The sequence below is a fragment of the Lissotriton helveticus genome, chromosome 1_1, assembly GCF_964261635.1.
Source record: "Lissotriton helveticus chromosome 1_1, aLisHel1.1, whole genome shotgun sequence".
NCBI classification, from domain to species: Eukaryota; Metazoa; Chordata; class Amphibia; order Caudata; family Salamandridae; genus Lissotriton; species Lissotriton helveticus.
Genome location: NC_136057.1, coordinates 336,767,079 through 336,780,797, shown reverse-complemented (window position 1 = coordinate 336,780,797; position 13,719 = coordinate 336,767,079). Strand labels below are relative to the sequence as shown.

General features: G+C 50.1%; 1 protein-coding gene across 1 annotated transcript in view; it reads right to left on the bottom strand.

Moving 5' to 3' along the window:
- The window catches only part of TRIM24 (tripartite motif containing 24), a 1,142,914-nt gene that overhangs the window by 981,763 nt on the left and 147,432 nt on the right, over positions 1 to 13,719 (bottom strand). The window contains exon 2 of the mRNA XM_078672569.1: positions 49 to 167. Coding sequence (XP_078528695.1) covers positions 49 to 167 — 119 coding nt within the window. The remainder of the gene's footprint in view (positions 1 to 48; positions 168 to 13,719) is intronic.

Here is a 13,719-nt window from a genome sequence, read left to right as displayed (position 1 = left end):
AAACTCAGTATTTTCTTGTATAGAATTTGTAAAGCTTTAGCTACTCACCTGACTTGATTTTTCAACAGTGCTGCTAGGAACCTCGGTGGTGTCCCTCACAAAGTAGTTGTCGATTATGTGCCTCTCCGCGCACTCCTGGCTGCATACCGGGCATCGTATCACACCAACTGTAGAAGGGAATAAAACGTGGCATCACATTTTCAAACATTATAGCATAATCTGAAGTACAGCTGCAAACACATGCAAAAGAACTTACAAATTACTCTGTTACAAACAAAACAGAATAATTCTAACCTAAGTTTAATCAAAGGAGCCATGAATAAAAATAATAAAAAACTATCTGTATTCAGATATAGGACATGGTTATGTTCTTGTTGGCTCTAGTGCAGATTTATTTATATTTCTTGCAATATTTCCAACTTGAGAGTAAACTCTGTGCAAAGAAATAAAAGGGACTTCAAGGATTATGGAAAGATTATGGAACTCACAGATTGCCACACCGTTCAGGGCTTTTGACAGAAAAAGACAAGCTACTAAAATTCCACATATTTAACCACACAATACATTTTCCTTTACATGCCACTACAATATATGATCAGTGAATACAAGAAGGGTTGTCAATTTAAAATTGAAAATACTGGTTAAGAAGTGGCTATGAACCCAACCCACTAATATGTAGTTTTAGGAAAGTGCCTCTTTTGACATGGCTACCCCCACTTTTTCCCTGGTATCTGGTGCAACTTTGACTGAAAGTGTGCTAGGTTCCTGCTAGCCAGGTCCATAGCACCAGTGTTCTTTCCCTAAACTGTATGATAGTCCCACAATTGGCACACTTTTAAGATCCACTGTAAATCCCTAGTAAGTTGCCGCCCTAGGGAATTGGATCTAAAGAGGGCCCCTAAGGGCTGCAGCACGAACTGTGCCGTCCCAAGGGACCCCTCACCGAGCTCATGCAAACTGCCTGCGTGTCTTTGTGCAGCGAAACAGAAGATTCGACATAGCACACATCCCTGTGTACCATGCCTACCAGCACTAAAGGTGGCATAGGTAAGACGCCCCTAGGGCAGTCAGTACAACCATAAGGCAGGGTGCACTATACCCATGTGAGGGCATATCTGCGAGAGTGGAGATGTCCCGGTGATATCTAAGCTCACTCTTAGATATTGCCAGTGCACAGGGAAGCCATACCGAGTAGGTATGCTGGACACTTGTCATTACGAGTTCCCCAGATACGTGATGGCTTCACTGTATCCCAAGGTGTTTCTTATAAAAAACACCTTGTCTAAAACCCATACTGATGCTAGGGCTGAGTTTATTCATAAATGCACACAGATGGCACATTAGAGGTGTCCCCTGAAAACCTACTGACTAGTATGGTTGCGGACTAGTCTCGACCTGAAAGCCACCACAGACAGATTTCTGACCTCCTAAGGTGACAGCCTTCGCTCTCCAAGGTCAGGAACCAAGCCTGCTCTGGGCGGAGGTGTTCCAAGCAGGATGCACATTCCAGGGTGTGAAGCTTCAAAGGACCTGCGGCATTTGTTATGCTGTCCCTGGCCTCTCCAGATAGTGGAGGGTTTCACCCGCTTCCCCTGACCCTACTTTTTGGCAACAAGACAGGCAGAGAAAATTAGTAGGATTAAGAGGCATGCCCACATTCAGACAACACCAAGCCTAGGGCGGGCCAGCTGATGCGGCCCCCACTTTTTAGATTCTCCATGTTGTTTTGGACAGAATTAGCCTTCTAGGGTCAGGGTAATACCAACTTCCCACAGGAAGTGGTCTTATAGAGGGTGTAGACACCCTAAAGATAGGTAGCTCATTGGCTGCTACCAATCACTCCCCATAACTCCCATTAATTGAGTATTTAGTTGCCCCCCCCCTGCCCTGAACACAAGAAATCAGATTAGACGGATCAACAGAAAAGGACTAAGAAGAGTCACTGCCTGACGAGCACTGCAGAAGAACTTTGGTATGAAACCCTGCAGTTCTTAGCCATCTCTCGACAATCGCAACAGAGTGACTTGTCCTGCAAGTTGGAGACCTACCAAAGCCTTGGGTAGCCTGCAAGCACTGCACCGAGGCACATCAGCATCACTGAGACTCACTTCGAGAATGGCCCAGCTGCTTTAATTTTGCCCCTGCCAGCTGTTTATCCCTGACAGCAAAATGCATCTTTGCACACCCAGTCCAGGTGACCTAACCACTCTGCACCTGAGCCACCCAGCCCGGTTCCCGATGAACCAGTTGTGCCCCAGTGATCCAAGACCTCTTGCAACCTCAGCCCCCGTTTGGGAGGCCTTTCACTTGCAAGCAAGTCCCCCTATGTAACCTCTTTTCAGGTGGGCCCTCTTCTCCATAGGACCAGCTACCAGCCTCAATAGCACCTTGATCCCGGTAGAACCTGGGACGTTCTTGAGGAACTGCTGGTAGTACTTTTAACTGGGGCCCACTACTATTCCGATACCAGAAGGTGAACCCCTGAAACAGACTGTACCTACCTTAATGCACCTTTGACTTTTCCTCCTATAGGATTGTATTGTGTGTAAAAGCGCACAGGTTTGAATGTTTTACTTACCTGTGAACTTTTTCTTAATCAAAAACTGTACTAACCTGAAACAAATTTCTTGAATTTGAAATATATATGTATGAAAAGAACTGCTATTTTTCTAATTTGGTCCCCAATTTATTCTTTGAGTATGTGTCTCATGTATTGCCTCTGTCAGTAAAACAAATGCTTAGCACTACACTCTGATCATTCTAACTGCTCGCCCACACTACCACAAAAGAGAGCATTAGTATTATCTACTTTAGCCTCTGCAAACCAATTGGAGACCCACTGAACTCTCTGCACAATGTATTTTAATTTAGTACGCTATATAGATAGCCAGTATCATACAGTAATAGAAGCAAAACTTCTGCCTTTTTGTATGGTCAACCCCGTGCTTGTGTTTTTTGACTATGGCACTGAGGTCTGGGGATAGCAGGTCTCAGCGCACGCAGTGTCCAGACCGTAAAATGCTTATGTTGCATTGTCTATACCCAGTGGCATAAGCTAACCAACTTTAAGTCCCTAGTATATGGTAACCAGGGCATGCAAGTTACAGTAACTCCAGGGATTGCATCACTAGTTGTGACACACTGGGTCTCTCTCAATCCGCCACTGCAGACTGGAGGAGCCGTTTGAAATGCTAGCCCAACGTTGCCATTCAAACCAATGGGAAAGCCAATCCTTTCTCTGCAATATGTGTAAGTCACCCCAATGGAAGGTCACCAGGCCCTACGGCCCGGTGCTGAGTATTTCACAAACAGAACATGTATTTTGCACATTCTGGGGGTAAAAACATGAAACAGTCATTTTGTGGAAAGACTTGGTCACCTCACTGGTGAGTACAGGGTTTTCAGGTGAATCACTCAGCTTTGATAACTCTTGAATGGTGCGACTAAAGATGATACTCCAAAGCATCAAGACCTACCATCTTGCACTCCACTTTGCTGGCGACCTGCATGCTGCACGCTGCTCTACCTGATAGCGCATTGCGCTTTTTAAAAAAACGCTCGTTTTTATGATTTAGTCAAAATTTAATTTAGCGCGTCCCTGCTTTTAACAGGGTACTGGCCCCTACCTGCACTCTAATAGTTTGAATCCACCGCTGCTTAGCGGGTCCGGGATCTGGGGGTTCTCAGCCTGTTGCTGCTTTTTCGCCGCCATTTTGGGTGTGGGTGCGACGCTGCAGAGGCGCCGGACCGAGCGCTCTAGCTCTCTGGGCCTCCTCCGCCCGCCCCACTTAAGGCTGGCCTTGAGCGGGTCAGCCCGACCTACCATCTTGCACTCCACTTTGCTGGCGACCTAAAACGCTTGTTTTTATGATTTAGTCAAAATTTAATTTAGCGCGTCCCTGCTTTTAACAGGGTACTGGCCCCTACCTGCACTCTAATAGTTTGAATCCACCGCTGCTTAGCGGGTCCGGGATCTGGGGGTTCTCAGCCTGTTGCTGCTTTTTCGCCGCCATTTTGGGTGTGGGTGCGACGCTGCAGAGGCGCCGGACCGAGCGCTCTAGCTCTCTGGGCCTCCTCCGCCCGCCCCACTTAAGGCTGGCCTTGAGCGGGTCAGCCCGACCTACTATCTTGCACTCCACTTTGCTGGCGACCTGCATGCTGCACGCTGCTCTACCTGATAGCGCTTTGCGCTTTTTAAAAAAATGCTCGTTTTTATGATTTAGTCAAAATTTAATTTAGCGCGTCCCTGCTTTTAACAGGGTACTGGCCCCTACCTGCACTCTAATAGTTTGAATCCACCGCTGCTTAGCGGGTCCGGGATCTGGGGGTTCTCAGCCTGTTGCTGCTTTTTCGCCGCCATTTTGGGTGTGGGTGCGACGCTGCAGAGGCGCCGGACCGAGCGCTCTAGCTCTCTGGGCCTCCTCCGCCCGCCCCACTTAAGGCTGGCCTTGAGCGGGTCAGCCCGACCTACTATCTTGCACTCCACTTTGCTGGCGACCTGCATGCTGCACGCTGCTCTACCTGATAGCGCTTTGCGCTTTTTAAAAAAATGCTCGTTTTTATGATTTAGTCAAAATTTAATTTAGCGCGTCCCTGCTTTTAACAGGGTACTGGCCCCTACCTGCACTCTAATAGTTTGAATCCACCGCTGCTTAGCGGGTCCGGGATCTGGGGGTTCTCAGCCTGTTGCTGCTTTTTCGCCGCCATTTTGGGTGTGGGTGCGACGCTGCAGAGGCGCCGGACCGAGCGCTCTAGCTCTCTGGGCCTCCTCCGCCCGCCCCACTTAACACTCCCCTTCAGCGCGCAGCGGTGACGCGCAGCGGTCGCGCCTTCACTGCGCCTGAGTCGTGCCAGAGTCCTGCCCGTCTGCGCCCGTCCGCGCTAGGAGGCGTCGGGGGACTCTGGTCTGGCATTACTCTGGCAGCAATGATATGCTATTCCTCTGCGTCACTGCGGGATATGCGGGGCCATTCCAGCTCCTGTCGCTCCGTCTTCCCGGGGCGGTTTAGGGGCAAACGTCGCTGCCCGGCCTGTGGCTGGACGCCTGTCTGGACGTGTGCTACCGTTCCTCGCCCGGCAACTGTTGGCGCGAAGCATCTCTGCCTGTTGTTGAACACGAGGTCGGTAGGTCGCCATGCCCTGCACATTCACGACCTTTTGGTCAGGGAAAATCCCCTGTGTCTGCTTCTAACGGAAACCTGGCTGGGAGAGGCTTCCAATCCGGACGTCTTCTCAGCCATTCCCCCGCTGTATAACATCTTCCGGGTGGATAGAGCTAAAGGCAGGGGAGGGGGAGTGGCGGTTGTGGTGAAAAAGAGCGTCTCCTGCTCAGTGCTTCCCTTGAACCCTATCGGGAATGCCGAGTCGCTCGCTTTTACGATTAGACTGTCCCCGGGTCAGGCCCTGAAGGGCTTGCTGGTCTATAGGCCACCAGGTCCTGTGGGTTCCTTTTTCGAGGATCTGCAGACTGCCGCCTCTGAGCTGGCGCTGACCACACAGCATTGCATTGTGGCCGGTGATTTTAATTTCCACTTGGATGTGGCGGATGACTCTGATGCGGCCAAACTGCTGGATGTTACATCTCCGCTTGGTCTTGTGCCGTGCGTGTCAGGGCCAACACATGAGAAGGGGCATACCCTGGATCAGGTGTTTTCATCTGTTCCACCTACGGAGGTTGCTACCCGGCAGATGCTCTGGACTGACCACCGGCTGATCAGCTTTTCGGTGCTGGAATGTGCGAGCCCGGATTACAGAGCGCTTACTTTGCTTAGACCGGCCTCGCGAGCGCTGCATAGAGTGACACCTGACATGCTTGAGCAGGCGCTGCTGGATCACCCTTGTCATCTTTCGGGTGATTTAGACAGCGACACGGAGACTCTGCAGCGATGGCTTACTGATAGGCTTGACGATCTAGCCCCTAAGGCTGCCTCCCGGTCCACGGTGGCTCGGCAATCTGCCCCGTGGTTCACGGAGGCGCTCCGTGTGGCTCGTAGTCAGTGCAAGGTGGCCGAGAGGGCCTGGCGCCTTATGTACGATGGGGAGGCCAAACTCGCCTATAAGGCGGCGGTCAAGGCCTACCATCGGGACATCCTTGGTGCCAAGAGGGATTATTTGGCCAGGAGGATAGAGGCATCTGCGAACTCCTGTAAGGAGATCTTTAATATTGTGAGGGAGTTTACAACCCCCAGCTCCCATCCGCCCCCGCCAGCTTCGGCGGATGCTTGGGCTTGTGATCTTGCTGGTTTCTTCACAAATAAGATCAAGGCTATTCAGGCCACCTTTGTGGAGGGACCGGATGGAGGCAGTGGTGTTAGGGCGGACTGTAGTCTTCCGCAGATATCTGCGGCGGTGCTGTCCGATTTCCCTACTGTTTCCAGCGATGTCTCCCAGACGTTACTGGCCAATCTTAAATCTGGCTCGCCACTTGACCCCTGCCCTGCCAAATTCTTGGCCGGGATGGCGGCAGTGGTGAATCCTTTGGTCAATTCTATCCTCAATGCCTCCTTGAGGGAGGGAAGGGTCCCCAGCTCTTGGAAAAGAGCGATGGTGATCCCCCTCCTAAAAAAAACCGGGTCTGGACACCGAGGCTTTGGCGAACTACAGGCCAATCTCGCTTTTACCAGCGCTGGCGAAGATAACGGAAAAACACGCCCACGGTGTCCTGTCGAGTTTTCTGGAAGCTAACAATCTGCTCCATTCATCTCAATCGGGTTTCCGTCCTAACTTCAGTACGGAAACGGCCCTGTTGGAGGTTACTGAGATTATTAGGGAGACCCTGGATGTCGGCGGTAGGGCCATGCTGGTCATGTTAGATCTGTCGGCGGCCTTCGACACCGTCCCCCACAAGGCGCTCTTAGCGAGGCTTTATGACATCGGCCTCAGGGGGACGGTGCTCAGGTGGTTTACTTCTTTCCTTGAAGACCGCCGCCAGATGGTCTGGGTTTCCCAGAGCTCCGCCGAGATGCCGCCATTGGGAGATGGGGTTCCACAGGGCTCTGTGTTGAGCCCCACGTTATTTAACATCTTTATGTCCCCTTTGGCGGCCTTGGTGGAGGCTTATGGGGCTCAGATCGTCTCCTATGCCGACGACACGCAACTCCTCTTCACATGCGGGAAAGATCAAGAGTTTGATGGAGAGAGAATCCGGGACTGCCTTGCGCTGGTCTTCGACTGGTTCCAACGGAACAGTCTGAGGGCCAACTCGGGCAAGTCTGAGATTTTATTTTTTGGTTGCGTCGTCGATCCGGAATGGCAGCATTGGTGGCCGTCCGACATGAATCCTTCTGCTCAGTCCTCCCTGGTTGCCAAAAATTTGGGCGTCAAGCTAGACAACCAGCTGTCGCTACGAACTCATATTCTTGGCCTGGCCGGCACCTGCTACGGAATCCTGAAGATGCTCCGCAAATTTTTGCCTCTGCTGTCTGAGGAGCACAGGAGGATTACTGTTCAGGCTCTTGTCGGCTCGAGGCTGGACTATGCAAACGCCCTCTTTCTTGGCCTCCCCGATTACCTGGTTCAGCGCCTTCAGGTGGTGCAGAACTCTGCCGCCCGGGCGATTTTCGGTCTAGGTAGACGAGCCCGAGCTTAGGGGTTGCTTCAGACGCTTCATTGGCTCCCCATTAGGAAGCGGATCCAGTTTAAATCCTTGACCCTGATGCATAAAGCTTTGCATGGATCAGGGGCGGGATATCTGCAGCGGAGACTGAACTTCTATCGTCCAGTCCGTTCCCTCCGTTCGGAATCCCTTTTTAAAGCTGTGGTCCCACGGGTGAGGAAGGCCCGCGCCGGAGGGCGATCCTTTAGTTGCAGAGCTCCCCAGCTGTGGAATCTGCTTCCACTTCCACTGCGCAGTACTGCCAATCTGCTCCAGTTAAGGAAGGGCTTGAAGACTTGGCTTTTTAACTCTTAGTTTGTTCTTTTGCCCACTGTTTCTATTTACTTTTCTTTGATGTTTTCTGTTTTTAGCTGTGTTGTGTTACTTCTATGAGCCGCTGGTGGAAAAGCGTCGGGACACTCCTTTCGAGTAGCCGTACGCTATATAAAAGATACGTAACATAACATAACATAACATAACTCGTTATATTAAAGCCAGACTTGATCTAAGTCGAAATTAATGTAACATGTTGCAGTGTGCAACTTATACAAAGTTGCCACTTTTGTTGCCTTTAGTCTCCTCTGCTTTGAACAGTTCCACAAGGAGCCTATCCCCGGGACAGTTTCAGCCCTCCTGGGGGGACGTGTTCATAACTCCCAAGAAAAGAGTCCATAGAAGCCTGCACTGGCGAGAGGTGTTACCTTCCTCCTGCAGGAATCCACATGTGTTGCCCTAAAAGGAGGCCTAAGCGTGAAGTTCCACTCGCAGATTTGTTCCCACTACGCGCAGTTCATGGGGTTCCAAAAAACCCTGTGTGTAGCATGCAGAGATCTGAAAAACGCCACTCCGTGCATCAGCGTTTCCACCTCGCTTGCGCTTGTCACTGTTAAGATGGCGAGAGTGAAAAATCTTACTCCTGACTACCTTGCTGTGAGATTTCTTAACACAGGAGGTTGTGGATGCCAGCTACTGCTCGCGTTGAGAAACCTTCTGTTTGCGTTGAGAAAGCTGCCACTGGAGTAGAAGATCTACCTGAGCAGATAAAGAAGCAGCACCCTCTTGCACTGTGCATGGTCCATTCGTGCTGACTTTCCAGCACGGGACAAACACCTGGCACTAAAAATCAACGTGTACGGCACAACCTCATTCTGCCGCTTGCGGGACTCCAAGTAAGAGCACCAGAGTTTTTTTGGTCACTTCGTGAAGTTCTAAATAGCGAAATTCCACTTAGGCCTACCCAAAAGGCAAGGTTCAAAGGAGATGCCGCTTTTGAAGAGCACATGGATAAAACTTGGGAAAGGGGCTGCTCCATTGTCTGGGCAAATAGGCAGGCACTGGGGATAGGGAAGCAGAAACCAGTTGCCAAAAAAGTTTTCATGGGGCATTAGTACCATAGGTAGCAAGACCTCTAGGTTAGGCTAGTGAGCTCTGGACACCGAGAGAGGGGTTCTATCATGTTGGCAGTGGGCAAAATGGAACATCTTGGAATAGCCAGATGGCACAGTTTCCAGGAAGTGGTAATCAGGCGGGATGAACCTGGTAGCCCGCATACTACCAACTGCATACAACGCCAAGATAGTTTTCTGCGCACACATAGGCCTCCCCTGGCACCCAGAACTTATATCCCAACTAAACTGTAAGAAGGACCAAAGGAGGACTGCCCTGCTGTACCGTGGAACCGACAAAAAGGCTGCCTTCGCGTAGACTGCACCTGCTGATTCTGGTGGCTAACTAATGAGAGGGACTGTGCCTGCTTGTCCTGCTCATTGAGAGGTCGTCTCCAGAGCCAAGCCGAAGCAAAGAGACTCCAAGGGTCAGTTGGCTGGCCACCTTCCTCAGATCACAGGGCCACAACAGCTGAGAAGCAAGCTGGGGCAAGTAGGTGGCCCAAAATCTTCACCTTGCTGCCAATGACCACCAGAACCAGATTCTCAAAATTGCACCAGAGTTCACTGAGTCCGGGAGAGTAGTCCGAGTGCAGCATGTCCACCCAGAAGGCAAGTTACCGCACAGGGAAGGATTTGGCTGTGACCATGATACCGGGTGACTGGGAGCCTAGTGGTGGATGTACTTCTGCTAAAAACGTGATGACTTCGAGGGACGTCTACCCTGTGATCAGGACAGCATCACCCCCTCAGTGGGCCAAAAACTTAGCCGTAGGAAGACCACCCCGTCGACCGCATCACATCCACAGCATCCTGTACCCCTTACATCAGGACCACTTCCATAGGGAACAGCAAAGGATAAAAGCGCTTGGAACTGACTACTGCTTCTACTGTTAGAGTGCCTTGCTGGTCACCCAGACTGGCTTCCTGTTAGAGTTGGTCTCGCAAAGTAAGTCTAACCGACTGCAATGAAACTAGCCAAACTTCCATTGAATTTGCAGATGCTAGTTTGAGTGAAAGGTTGAGTGAAAGGCTCTAATTACCTTGTAAATACCAAGTGTCTAGAACCCTGCGGTGGATCTTTTTCGTTGTGGTGTCTAAAATAGCCTAATTTTATTAATTTGTGTTGGATTTCTTGGGTGTCTCACTGATTTCTTCAATTGTTTTGTTACCGTTTAGATTCTTTAGACCTGCCCTTTGTGTAAGATCAGCTGCTCAGAGCCAGAGCTACCCAGGGTTGAGCCAGAGGATGTAAAAAACGAAACCTACTGGTCCTAAAGAGGCTGTTAAGTATATTACATGGCGAAGTTGCACAACCACACCATATAATACACCCTCTTCTGCACAACTCCCAACATACAACACTTCCTCGAAGATTTCCTATCAAGCTGAATACCAAGAGAGCCCACGCTTTCAGAGGCCAGGACAGACGACTGCTCGGCAGAAGGTGCTACCAACTCCTCCAGCAGGATGGGCAGTGAATTAATATCTCATGGCCAGAGGCTTCAAAGACTCTGCCGCCTTTGATATGCACCTCAGCTTCCTCCGAGACCTGCAGAAGACCGCCCCCTGCCAGTGGCCTATTTGGCAACTGAGCAGGCATGAAATTAGATATTCAGGAGGCGTGTTTCACTCACAGGCTAGTCACACCCCCTAAGGTGGTTTACCTGAAGTGGACAGTCAGAGAAGGGTTTCAACATCTTGTTTTTGGTGAAAATAGAGACTTCTGGGTTAGGATTAGGCCCATTCCCCACAGGAAGTGGTCAGATAGGGAGTGTAGTCGTCTTAGTGGTAGGCAGCCCATTGGCTACTATCATATACTTCCCTAAACGTCCATATAGTGTATTTAGGGCTCCCCCCACCCAAATTTTTTTTTAAAACACCTTCCCAAAAGCACGTTTTACCTATAAACTAACCTGTAATTAATTTAGAGTACAAATAAATGCAGCACTTATTTAATAGGAGTTCCTAACTTCTTGATGTTAAAAATGAATTGTGTACCTAGACCAGATAAATCATCTCACTTCTATTGCAAATGCTAATAGGTTTCGGTTTTCTAGGTCTAGTCTACAGTTTTAGCGGTCTAGTGAAGCTTCACGGCACCACATATACACACATACAAACATGTGTTCAAAGGGGCTTTTGGACAGCCCGTCAATCATTTTCTAATGTGGTTCAAGATGGCTTGAACCATGAGCTGACCAGCTTTTTCACCACCCTTGGTATTGGCATTTTGCAGGTGTAGACCACTATTAAAAAAAAACGGTTATGAGGGAGATAGTAGCCCCCCACCAACTCTTCAAATTACCTTTTCCACTTGTTTTATTATTTTTATTTTTACACTTCTGATTCGTTAATAAGCTTGTTAGTCCCTCCTTATACCGCCTTGTCTTAATTTGTAACCTCCCATGAGGACTGGCCCTTTTACTTCAGATTTTACACGGTATGGCTTTTTAGTCTGTAAACACTATTTTCTTTGATGAGTTTTTCCTTCTGCAGGCACAACATGCTTTCCTGCAACATTCGGCGCACGAGGAGTGCTTTCCCTTTTGAAGCAACCCGGGACAATGGCGGACGCTTCTTTGAAATGAACTAGGTCTTGCATTTACAAGAGTTTTAGCTATAGGCATTGTAAATGGACATGCCTTTTATTTATGTGTTACTTATAAACGCAGACAAATAAAAGGCATTGTCATTTACAATGTCAATAGCTTAAACTCTCGCAAATGCGAGACCTATTCAATTGCAAATACTTGTTTCGGTTTAGCATACTAGACAGCACATGGCTTGCAAAGCATATTGTGGGCTTACCAAAAACATACAGGGTTTGGAGCTCACCAACTGCTTACCACTGGCTGACTTTCCTTACACTCATTTTTTTGCTTCTAATTCGATGGCTTGCCTTGTCTATCTTGAGTCTACCCCTCCCCTAGAGCACTGACCTGGTCTGTCCTTCCACTGCTAAAGTTAAGGGACCTAGTTTTTTAGGTCGAGCTGACGTTAGCATTCATGCGAAGCATGAATGCTGTCAGCTCGACAACTAATGTGATCCGTTTTTAGGAGAGTGGACACCAAAGTGTTACGAGCGTTTTCAGTGCCGGATTTCACCTCGGGAGCGCGCAGCATTGTCTGCAGTGGCAGTGTCAGTTTCGCTTTTTTATTACTTTCGTTTTTCCCGAGGCTGGCTGAGGCTGGCTTGGAATGAACAGGCTTGCCCCCGCGCATGCGCAGAGTAACTCACAGCCCTTGTTTATATTTGTTTTAGTTCCGTGATGCTCCGATCTTTGCCCCTTCCGAGTGGAGCTTCCGAGTGGAGCTTCCGAGTGGAGCTTCCGAGTGGAGCTTCCGAGTGGAGCTTCCGAGTGGAGCTTCAGAGTGGAGCTTCAGAGTGCAGAGTGGAGCTTCAGAGTGGAGCTTCAGAGTGGAGCTTCAGAGTGGAGCTTCAGAGTGGAGCTTCAGAGTGGAGCTTCAGAGTGGAGCTTCAGAGTGCAGAGTGGAGCTTCAGAGTGGAGCTTCAGAGTGGAGCTTCAGAGTGGAGCTTCAGAGTGCAGAGTGGAGCTTCAGAGTGCAGAGTGGAGCTTCAGAGTGGAGCTTCAGAGTGGAGCTTCAGAGTGGAGCTTCAGAGTGGAGCTTCAGAGTGGAGCTTCAGAGTGGAGCTTCAGAGTGGAGCTTCAGAGTGCAGAGTGGAGCTTCAGAGTGCAGAGTGGAGCTTCAGAGTGGAGCTTCAGAGTGGAGCTTCAGAGTGCAGAGTGGAGCTTCAGAGTGGAGCTTCAGAGTGCAGAGTGGAGCTTCAGAGTGGAGCTTCAGAGTGCAGAGTGGAGCTTCAGAGTGGAGCTTCAGAGTGGAGCTTCAGAGTGGAGCTTCAGAGTGGAGCTTCAGAGTGGAGCTTCGGAGTGCAGAGTGCAGATTCAGAGTGGAGCTTCGGAGTGCAGAGTGCAGATTCAGAGTGGAGCTTCAGAGTGGAGCTTCAGAGTGGAGCTTCAGAGTGGAGCTTCAGAGTGGAGCTTCAGAGTGGAGCTTCAGAGTGGAGCTTCAGAGTGGAGATTCAGAGTGGAGATTCAGAGTGCAGATTCAGAGTGCAGATTCGGAGTGGAGCTTCGGAGTGGAGCTTCGGAGTGGAGCTGAGCTTCAGAGTGGAGCTTCAGAGTGCAGAGTGGAGCTTCAGAGTGGAGCTTCAGAGTGCAGAGTGGAGCTTCAGAGTGGAGCTTCAGAGTGCAGAGTGGAGCTTCAGAGTGGAGCTTCAGAGTGCAGAGTGGAGCTTCAGAGTGGAGCTTCAGAGTGGAGCTTCAGAGTGGAGCTTCAGAGTGGAGCTTCAGAGTGGAGCTTCAGAGTGGAGCTTCAGAGTGGAGCTTCAGAGCGGAGCTTCAGAGTGCAGAGTGGAGCTTCAGAGTGGAGCTTCAGAGTGGAGCTTCAGAGTGGAGCTTCAGAGTGGAGCTTCAGAGTGGAGCTTCAGAGTGGAGCTTCAGAGTGGAGCTTCGGAGTGGAGCTTCGGAGTGGAGCTTCAGAGTGGAGTGGAGCTTCAGAGTGGAGCTTCAGAGTGCAGAGTGGAGCTTCAGAGTGGAGCTTCAGAGTGCAGAGTGGAGCTTCAGAGTGGAGCTTCAGAGTGCAGAGTGGAGCTTCAGAGTGGAGCTTCAGAGTGGAGCTTCAGAGTGGAGCTTCAGAGTGGAGCTTCAGAGTGGAGCTTCAGAGTGGAGCTTCAGAGTGGAGCTTCAGAGTGGAGCTTCAGAGTGGAGCTTCGGA